The sequence below is a fragment of the Fusarium flagelliforme genome, assembly GCF_020744385.1.
Source record: "Fusarium flagelliforme strain FIESC 12 MPI-CAGE-AA-0113 chromosome Unknown B0J16scaffold_1, whole genome shotgun sequence".
Classification (NCBI taxonomy): Eukaryota; Fungi; Ascomycota; class Sordariomycetes; order Hypocreales; family Nectriaceae; genus Fusarium; species Fusarium flagelliforme.
The window spans coordinates 1,165,215-1,184,981 of record NW_025763503.1 but is presented as its reverse complement, the minus strand read 5'-3'; the positions used below and the strand labels follow the sequence as shown (position 1 = coordinate 1,184,981).

The window sequence follows — 19,767 nt, the reverse complement described above, 5'->3', positions numbered from 1 at the left end:
ACAACTTTCACTGTACTGGTTAAGACATTGCAACTTCAATGCGTTATGTCTCTTGGAGAGCTTTTAGGCAACCTTTCAACTTTATAATAGTGCAGCGAACATCTCTATCCACCATGGCTTCGTCGAACCGGTCTTACAATGTACGTCATGGCTGCTCCGATGAGACGAGGAGACATACTGATCTAAAACTAAACATTAGGACGCCATTGATGCGCTCAACTCACTTCAGACGCCTTATGATATTATTGAGGCTCGTCGTAAGGCTGGCATAAAGCCAAATGCCGTGTCTATTCAAGAGATGAAGACGTATCTTAATCGTATCGGATATACTGTAAGATGAGACCACCAAAGACAAGGAATATGATACTCATGAAATCACAGCCATCCGATTTGGACAAGCTAAACGTACTCCATGTAGCAGGAACTAAAGGCAAAGGGAGTACTTGCGCCTTTGTTGACTCTATCCTCTCTCAGTACCAGCACACCAGAGGCACGCCCCGCAAAACCGGCCTCTTCACATCCCCTCACCTCATCGCTGTCCGCGAGCGCATACGCATCAATTCAGCCCCAATCTCAGAAGACCTCTTCGCAAAGTACTTTTTTGAAGTCTGGGACCGTCTGGAATCAGCACCAAAGGATGAAGCGGATAAGCTTATGCCCCCTCGACCCATCTATGCTCGCTATCTGACCCTGATGAGCTGGCATGTCTTTCTCCAAGAGGGCATCGACGTTGCCGTGTATGAGACGGGCATTGGAGGAGAGTTCGATGCTACGAATGTTGTTGAGAAGCCAGTAGCTTCAGGGATCAGCACACTAGGTATTGACCATGTCTTCGCCCTGGGCGATACTGTAGCCAAAATTGCATGGCATAAAGCAGGTATCATGAAGACAGGCAGCGCGGCCTTCACGATCGAGCAAGTACCGGATGCGGATGAAGTACTCAGAAAAAGAGCTGAGGAGAAGAACGTGGATTTAAAAGTCCTTGATGTTGACCCTCGACTAAATGCCGTCAAGATTCGACCAGACGCCATCTTCCAGAAGCGCAATGCCACACTAGCCATTGCCCTTGCTGAAACGGCACTGGAGAGGATTGGCGTTGATCTTTCTCCGCGTTCCGAACCTTTGCCAAAGGAATTTGTGGACGGTCTTGAGAAGGTTGTGTGGAGAGGTCGATGCGAGGTTAAGAAGGAGGATAAGGTGACATGGCATGTTGACGGAGCTCATACCTCTGACAGTCTTAAGATGTCTTCCAAGTGGTTCCAAGATGAGACCTCAGGACGGTAAGACTTTTGTTGCGACGACGTTTAAAGACTAAGCTAACATGATCCCAGCAACGGTCCTCGTGTTATGATCTTCAACCAACAAGGCCGCTCTGAAGCCGCCGGCTTCCTAGAGTCCGTCTTCAAAGCTACCAAACGCGAGGGACAGCCTGCTTTTGACCATGTGATCTTTTGCACTAACGTCACCTATGCCGACTCCGGTTACAAGCGTGACTTTGTCAACCACCAGTTCGATCCTAGCGAAATTGATAAGATGACGGTTCAGCAAAAGTTTGCTGAGAAATGGACAGAACTTGACCCTAATGCTATCGTCAAGGTTATGCCAACCATCGAGCAGTCTATTGATTACACCAGACATATTGGAGAGGATCTACCAGAGGGCGAGACAGTGCAGGCACTCATCACGGGCAGCTTACACTTGGTCGGTGGTGCTTTGGGAATATTGGAGAAAGCTGATGCTCTATGATTATATTGAAGACCAAAAAAGAATTCCATTATATGGGCGTATAGGAGGAAAATACCTATAATAGACCTTCGGGCTCCAAGGCTCGCAACATACCCCCTGCAAGATACATGCTCCCTGTTGCCAAAACCTTTTGATTCAAGCCTACAACTCTTCTTGCTTCGGCGACTGTGTCTTGAATATTGTCAAAAGTCTTGACCTGGCATCCAGCTGCCCTCTGTCTCATTGAATCTGCAACTCGCGTCTGAACTGTCAAGTCTGCAGCTTCGCCACTTGAAGCTCTCTCCTGGTCATTTCTTGTAAAGAATGCATGGCTGAAAATGTTCTCCCGTCCTGTAACCTCTTGAATAGTGTCAAGAAGGGTTGCCAGCAGTTTTGCTGCATCTCTCTCCTGTTGGTTAAACACTAATACCGCAGACTCATCTTTGCCGATGTTGGCAGCGAACCACTTTGCAACCTCTTGCATGCTATCTTTGGTATGCGCGCCATCGAGATGCCAGCTGATATCGCCCTGCTGAATGATCTCGCATCGTCCCCTGAGACTTGCTTCTTTAAGACCAGTGATCATCTTATCAGGGAGATCCAACAAAGCAGTTGCCGGCTCAACATCCATGCCCAGATGGTGACGCACAGCAAGGACGGCAAGAGCCTGGTTATACTTCTGAAAATCGCCAGGCAGTCTTCCGACTACGCCTCCCCATCGCTCAACGCTCGCATCATCCAGCTCTGTAAGTTCAGCGCCCTTTTCTGCCGCTCGTTGTTGAAGAATTTCCCTCACACTAGGCTTCTCATCCATTCGGCGCACAAAGCCACGTACACCTGGCTTGAGAATACCTGCCTTGTGCCATGAGATCTTCTCAACAGTGTCGCCCAACATCGCAACATGATCTATGCCCAATTGTGTGATGACAGCTGCCGAGACAGCTTCTGGAGGAACAATATTCGTAGCGTCATATTCGCCTCCGATGCCGCACTCGAGAACAACGCTGTCGACCTTCTCCCGCAGAAAAATGTGCCAAGCAAGAAGTGTCATGAAACGGAAGAAGAAGGGCTTGGAATTGGGACCATTGGCATCCGTGATACTCTGGCCGTCCTTCTTAGCGGCATCGGACAATCGTTCCCATAGCTCAAAGAAAGCCTCTGCAAAAAGAGCCTGAGAGACCTGCTCGCCTTGAATAGCGATACGTTCGCGGGGGCTCACAAGATGCGGGCTCGTATAGGTGCCGACAGTCTCATACTGCTTCAGCATACCCGTTGCAAATGCACTCACAGAGCCCTTGCCTTTTGTGCCCGCTACATGAATATGCTTAAGGCGGGCAAGATCCTTTGGCTCATATCCAGCGCGGCGAAGCCATTCGCGCATCTCTGGAAGAGCCAGCGCATTCAGATCTTTGGGTGGCCCGGATGAGGCATTTTGAGCGGTCGGTTTGTCGAATAGATTGGTGATCTGTCGGTTTGAGTAGAGCGTAGACAGAAGATTGAGAGCTTCATTGTAATCGCGAGATGCGGTGCTGATGCTCCTTCGTGTAGCCATTATATGTGTTGTTAGATGACTTTTAATAAAAGAGTGCCGTTGTTTCATCTTATCAATTGTGAATACATTGGGAAAGCATTAGTCCGGAGAGTGAAGACGAGTTTGAGCGAAGTTCAATTGAATTATACAATTCGTGTCGTCGGAGCAATGGAGTTTAAATAGTTAGGTCATTCATCAATGGCAGCCATTACATCTTCCACATGCACCAACCTTTTGCCTAAGATATTCCGCTCCCATGTCCGCCAACATTTGGAAAAGACATTCTGAAGCTATCCATAAATCAAAGAACATACTTATTAGACACAAGTTTCTGTGTTCCAAATTTCAATAAATTCAGCTCTAGGTATCTCTGACAAACAGCAACTGACACCTTGTACAGGGTCGTCCGGTATCAGTCAGCAGAGCGATCAAGCATAGAGCTTGATGAAGATGTCGACGAATGAACAAGCAAAAGATGGTAACCACGCCCTCATCGTCTATTGCTATCTAATACACGGCCGCCCAGCCTTTCTCTAGACATGACGACACCGGGATCCAATTATACACAACAAATGAGACATCCCTTTTTTATTTAATCCACACGGAGACTCTGAAGACGGGCTTCTGTAGCAATCACCTAGATATCATGTTAGCAAAAAGGAAAATGCAGATGAAGGGTCGATGGTACTTACGTCAAGAGCCTGCTGAACCTCCAACACCTTGCGAACCTCACCCAGCCAATCCTTGCTCAAGGTCTTGGCCCATCCATCCAGACCGTTAATTTCTCGTGCAGCAGAATCCAAATCACCCTCTTCCAAGTATGTCTGAGTTCGGGTAAGAATGCTCTCCACGTCGTTGCCGTCAGCAAGTCCTTGCTTCTTGAACATGACGTGGCTGAGGACCCAGCTGGAAGCGTGGCTGGCAACACCGGCCTCATCGGGTAGCAGGGAGGCCTTTCGGACCTCGTTGGCGACACGACGGAAACGGTCAATCAGCTGGGAAGAAGTAGAGATACCGCGTTGGTAAGCGGCAGGGTTGACTGAGGCGATAGCGGCATTGACAACGGGATCGTCAGAAGCAATCTCGCGGAGGGCGACAAGCTCGCGGATAAAGGGACGAGGGTGGTGGTCATCCTCAAGGCTGGCTCGGACAGCCTCGACAGCAACGTGGAGCTGCTGAGTCTTGAGGTTAGTGTCGAGAACTTCGTTCCAGCCGGTAGTGAGCTTTTCAAGCTCTCCAACAGCAGAGGACAAAGCGTTCAGCTTGCCCAGACGGCTCTGACGCTCCTCCTCAACCTGCTTCTCGATATCCTTGGTGAATTCCTTCTTGAGAGCCAAAGCCTGCTGAGCAAGCTGGTTCTGGAGCTTCTCCTCGTTGACCTTCTGCTCACGCTCCAGGAGAGTCTTGACACGGCCCTCGTAGTTCTCTCGGACCTTCTTCATCTCATCCTCAAAGTCTTGTCGCCATTGGTTCTCCTGGTTAACCATGGTGTTCTCAACGCGGTCAATCAGGTCAGTAGCGGCCTTGTCGAACTCCTCGATCTTCTCTCGGACTTGCATGGCGGCCTTCTTCTCGAACTCGCCCTTCATACCCTTAAGCTTGCCTCCGACCTTGGCGATTTCACTCTTGGCCTTGTCGACAGAGGTGCCATACTTGCCATGAGCACCATCGGCGTTGATAACCAGGATAAGGTCGTTGACCATGTGGACAAGGTCTTGGATAACAGGCTCCCTGGCATCCTCAAGTGATAGAAGGTCAATTGGCTTCAGAGGAGGGAGCTTGGAGGGCTCGTTAACCTCAGGAGCCTTGAAGCCAGTATCAGATTTGGTGGGAGCGGCCTCCTTCGCAACTTCCTTGGCTTCAACAACGGGAGCCTTAGCCTTAGCCTTGGGCTTGGGCTTGACTGCTTCCTCAACCTTCTTGGCGGCGGTGGCAACAGGACCAGCACTTGAGTGACGTTCGGCCTCAGCAACTCGCCATGAAGCGCCGCTCTGAGCAGGAACTCTGACGGCATCCTCGGTAGCTTGGGACTTAGATCGGCCGGTAACGTTGGGAAATCGCTTCTTGTAGTCCATCTCCTCGAGGTAGAGGACAGCCTGCTCGGCGAATGGGACGTATTCAGTGAAGAAATCGTGGAAGTTGTCGCTAATACGTGAGTACCAGACACCTCCAGCGAAACCCACAACTCCAAGAACGAGAAGGGTGAAGACAAAGTTCTTCAGTCTTCGGAAGAAACCCTTCTTCTTGGGCGCAGGAGGAGGGGGAGGAGGTGGTGTTCTGGGAACCTCTCCAATAACGGCCTTGGTCTCGCCGACATCGTCGATAGTGGTCTCGTGAATTCTCTCCGATGAGAGAGTCTGGGAAGCTGGCAGTACGGGTTGCTTAGAATCGAGTTCGGGCTTCTTATCGACGGCGTAGAATCGCTACAGAAAAGTCAACGCGGTTAGCTGATTGCTACATACTAACACGAGGTGTGACGTTGTAAGGCAAGGGAAGCTTACCTGACCAGCAAGAGAGGCAGTCCGCGTAGCCGCAATGGGCCATTGGCGGGCAGCAGCGGCCACAACGGGCCTGCCGCCAAAAGCCCTCACAGACTGAAGCGAAGTTCGCAACATTGAGGGATTGCAATGGCGAACAGGGCGCAGTTCGCGATGCAGTGGTATATCGGTTTGATGGAGTTGAGAGCTGCTTCAAAAACGCTCAGGGTAAAAGTTCGGCAAAAGCCAGCTCCCGGTTCCGCATGGAGCTAAAAGTTAGCACAGCGGCAGGAACCGGGTGACGCAACTACTTTATCAACTATCAAAATCTTGAATATGATGAAACAACATTAAATGGCTATACTAAACATATTTACAATAGCAGAAAGGCTCCTTCAATAATTCTCACCATGATGGTCTGGAATTGACTTTCTTTCGAGAACTTTTATAGTAAGATAACGGTTGGTTACCTGATCACATGCTCAACTATTATACAACAAAGCAGCAACAGATCATGGGATGATATCAAGTCAACTTTAGAGACGATTAAGCGTTTTGGTCCAGGCTTCACTATTACTTATTAAGTCAAGTCAAAGATACGAATCATGATTGTATCTCTGTGAGTGGTACATTCATTGGAAACAGTGATGTCAACCATGGTACCTCTTTTTCAGTTTTTGAGCGTATCATATCTCGCTCGTACTCCACCTCTGAGTTGGCAGAATGCCTACCATTAACACCAAATCCTGATTAAGCTTGGCACCTCGTTGAATGATCGAGTTCCTTTCTATGTATCACCTGGATAATATGATAGCATAGTTGCGTAATTCATCTAGTGACAGTCATCTATTAAGAAGCTGCTAAGAAAAAGAAATGCTACAGAGCGCCTCGTACATATCCCCTGTCGGTTCATCTCATGAGCCACTCTATATCTTCTGGCATGCTCAAGTGCCGAGCTCCAGCAACTTCAAGCATACAAGCCACCCATACTACCAAGCAACAAAATTCAAGTTCGGTATTAAAAAGTGTGGACTGAACTGATCCCTCCAAAACCAAAGACTCCAGTAAATTATATGACACGCCCCAGCTCATTCGTGACCTCAGAGTTCGTTAAAGACGGCTTATCGTGCATAGACTCACGCTGAGGTTCTGGTGATGCATGCGTGGGCGTAATGAAAGGTTGTGTCTAATCTCAATGCTTCGAACAGGGTCAGCTTAGCAGCTGCAAGGACCGCTGACGTTGGTGGTGGAGTTCTCGGGAGCCAGGCTGACTCCTGGTCGTTGACCGGGACGAGCATGTCGGGGACCGGCCTGGTCCAGAGGCAGCTTCTTAGCAATGGCTGTGAAAAGGGTCTGAACGTTCTCGGCAGTCTTGGCTGAAGTTTCGAAGAAGAGAAGACCAGCTTCACGGGCGTAAGCCTCAGCATCGGCAGTGGAGATGGCTCGCTTGTCGGGCTGTTCGGTGACCAAATCCAACTTGTTTCCTGCAAGAGCAATGACGATGTTCTCGTTCGCTTGGCGTTGAAGCTCCTTGACCCAAGCCTTTGCCTTGTCTAGCGATGCCTGCGGAAAGATTAATATGTGTCTATAAGATTTGCTATTGTTGATAGGCGTACCGATTGGGTGATATCATATACAACGACGGCGCAGTTTGCGTTTCGGTAGTACATAGGAGCCAAGGACTTGTAGCGTTCTTGGCCAGCGGTATCCCAGATCTCGAACTTGACGGTAGTGTTTTCATCGAGGGAAATGGTTTGAGTCAGGAAAGCAGCACCGATAGTGGACTCGCGATAGGAATCGAATTGGTCCTGAATGACATTGATAAGCTACATGTCTTGCATAATGAGGTTGGTTTAGAGACTGCTTACCTTGACGAATCGCAAGACTATTGAACTCTGAATTAAAAAGTCAGTAGGTCGCTATTTCAAGGCGCTCGTTACAATATACCTTTCCGACAGCAGACTCGCCTGTGACAAAAGGTTAGCAAGCATGCCATGAAACGAGGACGGGGTTGACAAGACTGATGTAACATACCTAGAAGAACCAACTTGAACTGCGCAAATCGGGTGTTGGTGCCGCGGGCGCCAGCGGGAGGTTGTCGGGAGGCCATGCTGATAAACGAGGATGTGGTTTCGGGATGGAGAGATATGGAGAGAGTCTATCAAGAGTGATAGAGGTAGGGTAGTGGCGGTATGACCTGGGCGTTTGGGATCGGACGTGTTCTGGATAACAGCGTGGAGAGACGGACGCTCGGGCTGAAAATCGTATCGAGGTGATTTCGCAACTAAAGCGAATCGAGGTACAAGGTAGGACTGGCGGGCGACGATGGGGATAGGTATGGTTGGTACTGTATGAAAAGACAAGAGTCGAGGCTGAAGGTGAGAGGCGAGTCTTAGGACGGGGCTTCGCTTCTTTGATTAAGACGAGACGGGATGGATGGGATGGGAGGTCACTAAGTGACTGCCTTGGTTCCTTGGTCGTGACTGGCTCAAACGGCACGAGGCACACGTCAGGGTCAGGCAGGGCCTTTTTTTGGTGAGGGACACCCACTGTGCCACTGTAGTCGACGGGAAGACGGGGTCTGGAGAGGTGCGTTTCACTGGACACTTGCGCAATCTAGTGGAGGTAGCGGTACTGATCGTAGCACTAGCCTTCAACCAAATTTCAGGTACCCCTACTCTCGCACGAGCCTCTTCCAATCAAACATGTGACGTGCATCCCGCGCGCGCCACAGTGGTCCCTCAGAGAGGGCCCATCGTTCCGTCATTACGATTTCCCAATGTGGCTGTGCTATAGCTTCCAGGTTCGCTGGCCTCATCAACTTGTTCGCTAACTAAACCATCTCATCTCAGCCCATCCCTCACGTCGAGTCCCTTTTTTTCTTAAGTCTACTGTACTGTCTTTCTTAGCCGTCAAGGGCAGATAAGTCGCCAAGTTGGCCACTAAGTCCCGGGCTTTACCATCCCTTTGCTTTCTTATTCTCTTTTCTAATCTTCCACCACGAGCTTCAGCTATCATAAGCTCCGTTACAGCATATCCGATACAATGGCGCACCTAAACACCCCCAAAATGCCTTATCGTGACATCAATGTCAAAATCGCCAACGATTCTTATACCTTTACTTCTCCATCCTCGCCCGATGCGCCCGCTCTCGTAATCGATCGTCCAACTGGTGATGTACGTCTGGCTGATGGCAGCGCCGCATCCGCCAAGAGAACGACTCGTGTTTCTAGTATTGCTGGTATTCTGGGAATTATCCAGCTTCGTCTTGGTTCGTCTCTACTGCGACATACCTTGAGATGATCTCTCAGGTACCGGTTTATGCTCTATAACTAACTATGTAAAGACAAGTATGTCATCTTTATCACAAAGGCCACGCCCGTTGGGCGCCTCAAAGGCCACATGGTATACAAGGTTGCCGCCACCGAGATTATGCCCATGCGCGAACGCTTGATCCACGACCCCGATGAGGATATCTTCATACAGCTTCTCAAGAACTTCCTTGCTTCAGGGCCCATGTACTTTTCGTACTCGATTGATCTTACCAACTCCTTCCAACGCCAAGCCCAAGCCGACACTTCCAAGCCCCTGTGGATGCAGACCGACGACCGGTTCTTCTTCAACAAATACCTCCAGAGCGATCTCATCGATTTCCGTACTCGAGGCGCCCGATCGCAGCCTGGCGCGCAACCTGGTGTCGACCCCTATATCCTGCCATGTATCTTCGGCATGTTCGAGATCAAGCCCACCACCTTCAAGGGCAACCCCGTGACTATGATTCTTATCACCCGTCGATCGCGCCACCGCGGAGGTACTAGATACTTCACTCGTGGTGTGGATGAGGAAGGACATGTCGCCAACTACAATGAAACAGAACAGATCATCATCCTCAATGACAGCAATAGTGGACTGGGTGGATATGCAGGCAGCTCTGATATGCAGAGCGGCAAGTTTGGCGCTGGCGCCGGTCAGGAGATGCAGATCTTCTCCTATGTTCAAACCCGTGGCAGTGTTCCTACTTTCTGGGCTGAAATCAACAGCTTGCGATATGTCCCTAAGCTTCAGATTCGGGGCATTGACACGGCTTTGACTGCCGCACAGAAGCACTTTGACGAACAGATCCGCCTGTATGGTGACAACTACCTGATCAACCTGGTTAACCAAAAGGGGCGAGAGGCTCGTGTCAAGGAGTCGTATGAGAAGATGGTCGAGAAACTCGTTTCCGCACCTAGGGAACGACAAGAAGCAGACCTACTCACCGAGGAGAAGTTCACCACCATCCAGCCTGAAGGAAAGCGTCAGGAGTTCGACCGCCTGCACTACGTATACTTCGACTACCACAGTGAGACCAAGGGCATGAAGATGCACAAGGCTTACGCTCTGATTGAGAAGTTGGCCGATGCTCTCGAGAAGCAGGGCTATTTCCGTGCCGTCGATACCCCCTCTAGCGTTGAAGGCAAGCTTGATGCCCGCAGCTACCAGACCAGCGTCATGCGTACCAACTGTATGGATTGTCTTGATCGAACCAATGTTGTCCAGAGCATGTTCGCACGATACAAGCTTGACCGCATCTTTGAAGATGTTGGTTTCATGTCCCGCGGCTCTTCATTCCGTGATGAGGATGCTGCTTTCGAGGATATGTTCCGCAACCTCTGGGCTGACAACGCCGATGTTGTTTCCAACTCTTATTCTGGCACTGGCGCCATGAAGACAGATGTCACCCGTACAGGAAACAGAACAAAGGTCGGAGCTCTCCAGGATGCTCGAATTGGTGTCACACGTTACTTCCGTAACAACTTCCTCGATGGACCTCGACAGGACTCCTTCGACCTCTTCCTTGGAGCCTACCGCCCAGGCTCGACCAACATCGGCACCACTCTAGTCTTCACCGACCGTCGTCCGATCTTGATCCAGTCTATTCCTTACATTCTCGCCTTCAGTGTCTTTATCATTCTTGTTGGCCTCTTTACCCGCCGCGCCCCTGATACGAGTGCTCTGCCCCTTCGTATCTTCCTTTTCTTCTGGATGGCCATTGCTGCCTGGTCCTTTTACTTTGTTTGGAACCATGGCATGCTCTACGTAAGTTATATACCACATGACATGTCGAAATTGATTCTAACCTCAACAGGTCAACTGGCCCCGTCTCAACCCCCGACCATTTGCTGTCGAGGGCTACAACGAGCACTTCGCAAAGGCGCGCAAGGACTCTGTTATTGGAACATATGTGGCCAAGCATGAGAGAGGCCTCAGCACGGCTAGGTACCTCAATGCTGAAGAGGGCAAGAAGAGGATTGAATAAATTAAAAACGGACGTGCGAATCTGAACTGTAATGCGGATGCTTTGGCTTTATGGGGTGGCTGCGTAGCTTTGAGCTTTGTTTTACTCGAAGACTATTAGAACTTGTTTATTCCTTTTAAATCGGCTGGACGGAACTGGGAATTTTAATTCATTTTATTTATCATGTTTGCATAAATCTTCGCCCACAGCGCTGGTACGCTTTAATATTCTCTTTACGCAAATAATCTTACCCATAAGGGGACGCAGTAGCTCACAGATCTCCCATTCATCTTCAAATTGTATCTGAAAAGTAGCGTTGGATGATGCTTTTATCTTCAGACTCACTCAAGTATGCTCCAGATTTCGCACTTTAATCTTGTATTGAGTATAGGCGCAAATAGACACATATCGTGTCATGTAGGAGAGCCACGATAGCAAGGCTACTCTCCTTTATTATTAAAACTAACGTACAGATATGGTGACAGGAGCATGAGTTAAACAAAGGAAATAATACAAGAAGTGTCGCTCAGATAAGCCATATGCTCCGAAGTTAGATGCTATTACCATAACACAAGGCGCCGCGCCATGCTGCTTCCCCATAGATATAAGAAAGGGGTATCAAAACTGGATAATGATATGTATCCGCGTAGAAAGAAATAAGAATGTGTGTAAGAATGGTAAGGGTAAGGATAAGGAATGATGGGAACCCTTGACAACACCTAACCCACGAAGCAAACTCCTGTGATATCCCAGTCACCTACAGCTCATGTCGTGGTGTAGAGGATTATCTTGAAGCTCACAGCCATAGAAGCCATCTGAAGCCCTGCCAAACGCCTTTCCCGAGGCCTAAGAAGAGTCTGAAGATGGTAACCACGAACCAGACGTACCACATGAAGCCAACAAGGGTCCACTCAACGAAGGACCACATGCCACGACGGACCCATCTGAATCGTCTACGTCTGTTGCGCATCATCTTTTCGGTCAAGTCAGTGACATGCTTGACCTTGAGGAGCTGACCCAATGCTAAGTCTCTTCCAGTCTCATCGGCTTGGTCTGATGCCTCACGTGTCATGCCTGACAGCTCATCCGCAATTCGTGAACGAACACACCAAATACGTTCTTCGAGCCTTGGTCGTGTTTGTCCTGTAAATTTGTCTGCCGATGTCTGCCATTGCTCCATTGAGTGCTGAATAGCTACACCAAGAGTATCGCTGGCCAAACGGAAATGATCGGAGCAGGGAATTGCATCATCTGATGGTAGGGACTTCTTGGGGGTCAACTTGGCGATGTCAACCCATGGTACGCCTACCATATTTGACTGTGGAGAGTTGCCTAGCTCTCGAAGACTATCATTGGAGAGAGGCTTTTTCAACTCATGTGAACGGCGAGAGATTTCCATGGCTTTGATGCCAGAGGTAAGAACAAGTGTGCGTAATCGAGCGACTTCACGCCTTGAGAGCCGTATTTCTTGAGAGATGGGCTGGTTGGCAATGGACCATTTCCTTGCTCTGAAGTTATCGGGTTCATCGAACCGAACAATTGGTATCGCCTCATCTGAATCCTTCTCTGTGCCTCGAAGGCCATCTTTAGCACTCTCTTGGCATGACTCCGCTTCTGACATTGCGGGTTCGACTGCGGATACCTTCTCGGCCTCTTGTTTGAGAGGACTGGATATACCCGAGATATCGAGTGGGGGAGGTCTGTTGATATGGGCACGAGACGGCGAGGGCTGCCTCTTCCTGACATCGGTTGTTGACTGGCCATGTGTATCCGCCATGGGCTGAAACTGCGGCATTGCGTCCAAGAAATGTTTTGCGCCATGCTGTGGTTCTGGCTTGTTGCGCTTCGAATTCACCCGGGACAGATTGAGAGAAATTCTTGACGATCGTCCCTTAGGTTGATCATTGTCAGATTCATCTGACGATAGGATGTCGCTGGGTGTTTCCATGGGGGTGTCTTTCTTCCATAGGATGTCCCCGATTTTCGAGACGCTACCTCGGATCACTGTATCGATACGAGGACCTTTGAACATACCCCGCAGACCAACTTGATCATCTCTGCTGACGCTGCGCTGATGTCTATGGGCTTCAAAGGTCTGTCGCGAATTGGAAGGATGTCGTTCAAGCGACTTCGCTTCGATTGGGGGAAGAGGTTCCGGTGTAGAAGGTCTTCTGCTGGAATCCTCTGTTTCCACAATTTGTTCTTCGGGCTCATCGCGGATCTTGTCCTTAAAAATTTGCTTGACCTTTGTGAACGGGTTTCTAGACGGAGATGATGAGCGGGAAGAAGGAGCTGAGAGGTTCAAGCCGGTAGGAGGTGCCGATAGGCTGACCCGTGGAGCGAGTTCAGGCGACGGTTGAGGAGAATCGACACCTTCCTTGCGGTTTCTTCCATGCAGGGAGCCTCCACCGGTATGTCTTCCCAGCTTTGATAGGGGCGGAATATCCAAAGAAACTCTGTTGAGCGTAGGTCGAGGCTCTGAATCTTTATGGTCGGCAGTGTTCCAGTCTCTGCCATTAGAGAGCTTCGCTTGTGAGTTGCGTTCAGGCGAAGTCAAGCTCTCAACTTCGTTGTACTCAGCCTCAGTCTCTGGGACGTGGGAAAGTCTCTGTTGTTGTCTCATGTCTCGAGCGACCATCTCCAGCATCTGCTTCTCTAGCAATTCGGTCTCGTGGCTGGAAATTGTGCCTCGACGTGCCCTTCCATCATTTGGCACGTCATCCTCACTGCCAGAATCATCTGAAGACGAACCCCTTCTTCTGAAACGGCGATGATGTATGGAACCGCTGGCTCGGTGGAGCTTTTGTCTGGCCCGATCTCTATGACCCGGTTCCGACCCGTCTGTGTCGGTTTTTGTGAGTTTGTAATCGTATGGGTCTGCATTGCCATTTGTCTCCTCCATCTTCTTTGTTGTGAAAGGTGAAACTCCGGTTCCAACAAGTTCAAGATCATCCTCTGACTGCTTTGACATCGGCCTGCTCATGACTTCCTCCGTTTGTGGGTATATCTTGTTCAAGTTTCTGTCCTCAATCAACTGTTTGTGGTGATCTTGTTCAAGCCAATAAGCATCTGCAACTAGATCGCATGGCTCAAAGAACCAGTCCACTCGTGGACGTCGGGCTCGAGGGGCGGCCGAATCTGCAGCCAGCTGGGAATCAACCTCATCCGCCGCAGGAAATGGTGGTAGCACTGAGCCGTCGCTGGAAGGGAGCTCTCTGACTCTCTCTGCTGCTTCGTTGACCCATTCTTTGACCGATTCAACATCGGAAAATCCTTGCTTCTCGCCATCAATAGCCATCCGTTCACGGGCTCTTACTTTCCGGTTACGAATATACTGCAAAGGGTTGTATTCTCGACCGAGAGGTACCATAAGCTCTCTGTTTCCGAAAGCTCTCATTTTCTCCTCCGTAGGCGAGCCGGCAGGACTTGAAGCTGAATTTCTATCGTAACCAGTCTTAAGGGGAGGAAGGACTTGCAGTAGGCGTCTATACTGTGCCATTAGTTCCAGATGCTCCCTGGCTTTCTGCGCCCTTGCCAAGGTTGAAGTCGAAAAATGATAACGGTAAGAGACGTCGGCAGCAGGTTCGAAAGGTGGAGGGCGCAGAGGACTACTGGACCTTACGCCTGGCAATCGCGGTGTAAGAGATTGGTTCTGAATTGGCGAAACTCCTCTGGTAGCCTTTCTTTGTTGTTGAAGATGAGCTCTGAGGCCACTGCCAGCCTGAGAGTCTTGGACAGGCCCCAAGCGAGGAGGGTTCCCACGGCTGATGTTGCGCCGCGACGCAATGCGTCGTGACTCGCTCAAGTTCAACGCCATATTAACAATTTGGGTTGAGTCGACGTCAAGCGCAGTGCCTGGGTGCGACGTATGCGCCCGTCGGCCTCGCTTTTGACCATCATTCCTCTTTGATATGTGAAGATCCTCCTGGGATGTATCTGGCGACACGACGCGAGCTCGAGGACCACTACCGGAGCCAGTACCGGAGCTTATACCGAGGCCAAATTCCCGTTGACTGCTGGATGAATGTGATTCTTGAACATCTTTCCCCTTGTGTCGAGATTTACTTCGGTGTCCGCGTCGTTTACCAGAGTCGTCATCTGCAATTATTGGCTCCTGAAGCAAGAAAGCACCACTTGGTTGGGTCTTATGCGGTCGCTTTGAACGGGCTCGTTTCGGTCGGCCGGCTTGAAGGCCGCTGGTAGCAGCTGCAGCACCACGAGATTTGTGATGGAATCGAGGAAGGGATTCGTCATCGGAAAAAGCGAGGGGTCGTTCTGGGGGAACGTGAAGGAGGCCGTTGATGCTGTGATCGCCCCTTTCCGCGACATCATAACTAAATCTCCCAGGAGGCTCGGGGGTGCCCAGACCATCCCGTCTGCCATATGCACTCAACGAGGAGGCAGCACGAGAGTCGGCCATAGCGCGATGGTTACTGCATATAAAAGAATGGCCTGTACGCTCGCGATGATGATGGGAGCGGGGAGTTGTCGTCAGAGTTGATGGAAAAAGCAGTTTAGCATTGTTTTTCGTGATTTCAAGGGTCCTTGTCGATCAAAATCGCAAGATCCTAGTCAAAAGTGTTGTCCTTGGTGACGATGGTTTTCGGGGGGCTAATTAGCTAGGTGTGAACGGTGATTATGACGGCGTAAATAAGGTTGAGATCGGAGTGGATGCCCGGCGAGGGAATCCGCCTCAGGAGGACATGGCTCTCTCTATAGAAGGTACACGAAGCCACGTCGCAGCGATAGATGAATGCGTTGGTTGAACAAGCGACAAGACTTTTGTTATACTTTTTAATGCTGCATATACGGAGCGTTGATGGGAAAGAATTGGATCCAATGAGTTGTTATGGATAATCCTTGGACAATGGAGATTGAGATTGGACAGTACAGTAACAGTATCCGTAAAGGCGCCTGTAAGGGTCCTAGAACGTCACGGGAATGGGTGAGACGCTACAAGACCGCTGACCTACAGGGCGTTTTGGCTCTGCGCCTTTCCCACCTATCCTAAACACAAGCGTGGCGGGGAGTGACGCACGCATGTCTCGAAGTGGCAGCTCATCATTCATTGAATACAAGCTTTCAAGGGGTAACCTACACTTTATTCCAAGTACCGGTTTGTCTCAGGTCCCGAACTACCGATAGTGATAATCACATGAAAGAAGTTTACTTAACCAGAAGCCCAACTTTAGCCACGGCAGAGGAAGGTCTAAGTCAGCACGCGGGAACTGCTGAACACAGATCAATGGCGGGGAGTGTCAGCCACGATTTCAGAAATAGAGTCATATGCTTGGAATTTGACTTAAATGATAGAGTTTGTGGCGGGTTGGTTTTAGTTGAGTAGTTTGCTTTAAACATTTCTTAAAGTGGTTGTTTTGTCTAATGATACAGATTCTTTCCAAGCCCGTAGCTGGGTAGGAAGACCTTGGCAGCTTGCATGAAACATGGTATTGTACATGATCGAGAGAAAGAGGGGTATATCATCAAGATCGCCGTCATTCTCTTCCTGTTTCCTCTTTTCTCTCACGCCGCGGCTGGCAAAGCACCGACGACCTCCTCACATCTGCCACACAGCGCGTCTTCGACAGGCGCCACATATTTCCAACATCGAGAGCACTTCTCCTGCTTTGGTGGAAGCACATGCACTTTGATCTTGGCATCTTGGATCTCAAATTCCTTCTGGTAGGCCCATTCAGGCTTGTCGGGGAGAGGTTGGTTCAGTTGTACTGACGACACCACAAAGATATCATGCAGTTCATCCTCATAACGTCCAAGAACAGCCGCCGCTTTGCCGTCTTCGACCTCAAGGATGACTGAACTTTGGAGAGAGCTGCCAAGCACCTTGGCTGTCCGTGCCTCTTCTAGTGTTGCCTTTACAGCGCTGTGAACCTCTGTGATGGTGGATTGATCCCTGCGCACCACATCTTGAGGAAGCGTCAAACGCAGAGGGTCAATAAGGGGAGCGTTGTATAGCTGGCGAGCGGGGTTTTCCAAAGACCTGATTGTTGTTAGCGCATGTCATCATGTTTGAGCATCAATTGGCAACTTACGTGTCTTCAGCCATCCATGTTGGCCGATGCGACCATGCCTCCTCAACGAGCATAGGGGTAATCGGTGCCAACATGCGCAGGAGTCCGATGAAGATAGGTTCAAGAACACCGCCTCCATCACCACAGTATAGACGGTCCTTCAGGCCCTCCAAGTAGAATGCTGAAAGTTCGGCTGCGACCCAGCGGTTAATCATACTAACTGCTCTGTAAAACTCGAAGTCGTTGTATGATTCCATCACCTGAGACATGGTATCCGAGAGCTGGACAAGTGCAATCTGGTCCAACTTTGTCAAAGGACTCTGGCGGGCTTCTTGATTCAGTGACCCAAGAAGCATCTTGATAATTGTTCGGTACTTGATCAGTGAAGTTTGAACAGGCTGAAGAATGGTTTGTCCGATGAGCACATCCGTTGTGAAGTCAGCACTTGCTGCCCACAAGCGAACGGCATCTGGACCAAGACCGGCAGATTGTTGTTGACCCTTCTTGGTCTTGGCAGGTCCCAGAAGACTACCATCCATAACTTGGCTGGGAACGATCATGTTACCTAGCGACTTTGACATCTTCTTACCTTGGCCATCAAGGGTGAAGCCATGAGTGACCAAGGTCTTGAAAGGGGCTGAGATCTTGTTGGTGGTCTCCCTTGACTTTTGTGTTGCGACGTAAGTCAACAAGCTGGATTGGAACCAACCACGATGCTGGTCAGATCCTTCAAGGTAAACATCGGCCGGTCCCTCAGTCTCCGTCCAAGAGCTGCCGCTGTCGAACCAAACATCCATAGTATCAGTACCTCGGCGATACTTACCCTCGAGGTTGGAAGGAATCCACGCAGGGTCATCTGGGCTATCGGAGAACCAGGCAGATGAAGTACGCTCCTGCATGACTGAGATGATATGCTCGATAGTCTCTACTGTCATCACAGCATTGCCACTCTCATCGTACAGGGCTGGGATGGGAACACCCCATGAGCGTTGGCGCGAGATGCACCACTCGCTGCGACCCTTGACGAAGCTCTCGAGACGAACGCGTCCACCTTCCGGCACAAAGCGGACGTCTTTCAAGGCTGCAAGAGCATCTTCTTTGATGCTTCCGACATCAGCAAACCACTGGGCCGTAGCACGAGTCACAACAGGCCGCTTCGTTCGCCAGTCATAAGGGTATTTGTGGCGTAACTTATGGGTTCCAAGCACATCGTCGTTTACCAAGTCCAAGACAGATTGGCTCCCGCCATCCAAGATGGAGGGTGCGGATGTAAGCTTCTCAGGATCATCGGGATAGGCCTCTTGGGTGAAAAAACCGCCGTCATCGATAGGAGCAAACGCCTCAATGCCAAGTTTAGAGCAAGCTTCATAATCATCCTGTCCATGCCCGGGAGCAATGTGAACGAGACCAGTACCAGAGTCAGCGGTGACAAAATCGGCCTCAATGATGGGTTGAGATGGGGCAGATTTGCCTCGTAGTCGGTTCTGATACTCGAGGCCCTTCAAGCTGGAACCAGGAATGGAGTCAGTCACGACTTGGAGGTCTGGGAGCATATCCCTCATAGCCTCCACGCGATCCGAGGCAACAAGGTAACCATCCGAGCCAACTTGAATCAAGGAATAGTAGATGTCGTTGTGGATGGCAATTGCGCGGTTGGCTGGGAGAGTCCAGGGCGTTGTTGTCCAGATAGCTGCGTATAGCTTGCCGTTAAAGTCGGCCAGCTCAGGTATCGAGGACAAGTCGGAAACAATTGGGAATCTGATGTATGCAGCTTTCGAGACATGGTCGTCTCTGTATTCCAACTCTGCCTCAGCGAGTGCTGTCCTCGATGAAGCTGACCAGTAGACCGGCTTGTGCTTGCGGTAGATCAAACCTCGGCGTACCAGATTCTGAAAGACACGCAGTTGCCTGATCTCAAAATCTCGGTCCATCGTAGTCCATCTCTTTTCCCAATCGGACATGACAGCAAGTGCCTGGAATCCCTTCATCTGATCCTTGACGGTTTTGGAAGCTAACTTCCGCGCTGTATCCCGGATCTGCACAGGAGTCAAGCCCTTCGTAGCGCTTGTTCCCAATGCCTTCATCTCAATTGGAAGTCCATGACAGTCCCAGCCTGGTCGATATGTCACTTTCCGGCCTTGCTGCACCTTTACACGCACAGTCATATCTTTGAGCACCTTGTTCAAGGCGTGGCCGACATGGAGGTTGCCATTGGCATATGGAGGGCCATCATGAAGTGTGAACGGCTTTTCTTCAGGCCTATTCTCCCCTTGCCATTTATACAGGTCATCGGTACATTGTCGAAGATACTCTGGTGCGAGCTTGGGGTTCGGTCGAGCACTGCGAAATCGGCTATATTAGCTCCCCATTTTTCGAGTTTCGGAGGCTCTATAGAAAGTGAACGTACGGGAAACTCGACCGAGGCAGCCTCAGGGTCGACTTCCAAGATTTGAGCATGATCGCTCCAGGACCATGTCGCACTTGATCGGCTGATTGCGAGAGTTGAGGTCGGCACGGCTGAGCAATGGAGATTTTTGACACTACCTCGAAGCGTTCAATTGGCGATCCGCCCGCTCGGACCAGCTGCAAGGCTGAGCCCAAGCTCGTCATAGCACTCCATTCCAGTGGAAGCTTGAATTTTAGCGTATTCGCGTCGCGACTTACAGTGGACGACCGCCTATTACATCACCGAATTGAAGCCTAGTTCGACAACCTCAAGGTCTCATT

At 50.2% G+C, this 19,767-nt stretch overlaps 7 protein-coding genes across 7 annotated transcripts; 2 read left to right on the top strand and 5 right to left on the bottom strand.

Annotated features, from left to right (window-relative positions):
- Positions 1-113: 113 nt before the first annotated feature.
- B0J16DRAFT_313085 (Mur ligase) lies at positions 114-1,746 on the top strand (the record flags this gene model as incomplete). The annotated part of the gene is made up of 4 exons (XM_046125101.1): positions 114-140; positions 200-331; positions 382-1,280; positions 1,332-1,746. The coding sequence occupies 4 exons, from the start codon at positions 114-116 to the stop codon at positions 1,744-1,746; spliced, it is 1,473 nt and encodes a 490-aa protein (XP_045988374.1).
- A 55-nt stretch (positions 1,747-1,801) lies between these two features.
- B0J16DRAFT_257087 (Mur ligase) lies at positions 1,802-3,277 on the bottom strand (the record flags this gene model as incomplete). The annotated part of the gene is made up of 1 exon (XM_046123134.1): positions 1,802-3,277. One exon carries the CDS (start codon positions 3,275-3,277, stop codon positions 1,802-1,804), a length of 1,476 nt encoding a protein of 491 aa, XP_045988373.1.
- Positions 3,278-3,587: 310 nt separating this feature from the next.
- B0J16DRAFT_277610 (mitochondrial inner membrane protein Mitofilin) lies at positions 3,588-5,946 on the bottom strand. The gene is made up of 3 exons (XM_046123812.1): positions 5,758-5,946; positions 3,949-5,679; positions 3,588-3,893 (listed from the first exon to the last, which is right to left on the bottom strand). The coding sequence occupies exons 1-3, from the start codon at positions 5,869-5,871 to the stop codon at positions 3,849-3,851; spliced, it is 1,890 nt and encodes a 629-aa protein (XP_045988372.1). The 5' UTR covers positions 5,872-5,946; the 3' UTR covers positions 3,588-3,848.
- Positions 5,947-6,559: 613 nt separating this feature from the next.
- B0J16DRAFT_326546 (ras family-domain-containing protein) lies at positions 6,560-8,210 on the bottom strand. The gene is made up of 5 exons (XM_046126020.1): positions 7,768-8,210; positions 7,681-7,700; positions 7,602-7,628; positions 7,350-7,541; positions 6,560-7,296 (listed from the first exon to the last, which is right to left on the bottom strand). Exons 1-5 carry the CDS (start codon positions 7,841-7,843, stop codon positions 6,949-6,951), a joined length of 663 nt encoding a protein of 220 aa, XP_045988371.1. The 5' UTR covers positions 7,844-8,210; the 3' UTR covers positions 6,560-6,948.
- A 303-nt stretch (positions 8,211-8,513) lies between these two features.
- Positions 8,514-11,032, top strand: B0J16DRAFT_390651 (SacI homology domain-containing protein; the record flags this gene model as incomplete). The annotated part of the gene is made up of 3 exons (XM_046131893.1): positions 8,514-9,004; positions 9,080-10,812; positions 10,862-11,032. Exons 1-3 carry the CDS (start codon positions 8,779-8,781, stop codon positions 11,030-11,032), a joined length of 2,130 nt encoding a protein of 709 aa, XP_045988370.1. The 5' UTR covers positions 8,514-8,778.
- A 332-nt stretch (positions 11,033-11,364) lies between these two features.
- Positions 11,365-15,568, bottom strand: B0J16DRAFT_5077 (uncharacterized protein). The gene has a single exon (XM_046133958.1). It carries the CDS (start codon positions 15,429-15,431, stop codon positions 11,808-11,810), a length of 3,624 nt encoding a protein of 1,207 aa, XP_045988369.1. The 5' UTR covers positions 15,432-15,568; the 3' UTR covers positions 11,365-11,807.
- Positions 15,569-16,534: 966 nt separating this feature from the next.
- B0J16DRAFT_258571 (tRNA synthetases class I-domain-containing protein) lies at positions 16,535-19,497 on the bottom strand (the record flags this gene model as incomplete). The annotated part of the gene is made up of 3 exons (XM_046123191.1): positions 16,535-17,009; positions 17,062-19,380; positions 19,448-19,497. 3 exons carry the CDS (start codon positions 19,495-19,497, stop codon positions 16,535-16,537), a joined length of 2,844 nt encoding a protein of 947 aa, XP_045988368.1.
- Between the last annotated feature and the right edge of the window lie 270 nt (positions 19,498-19,767).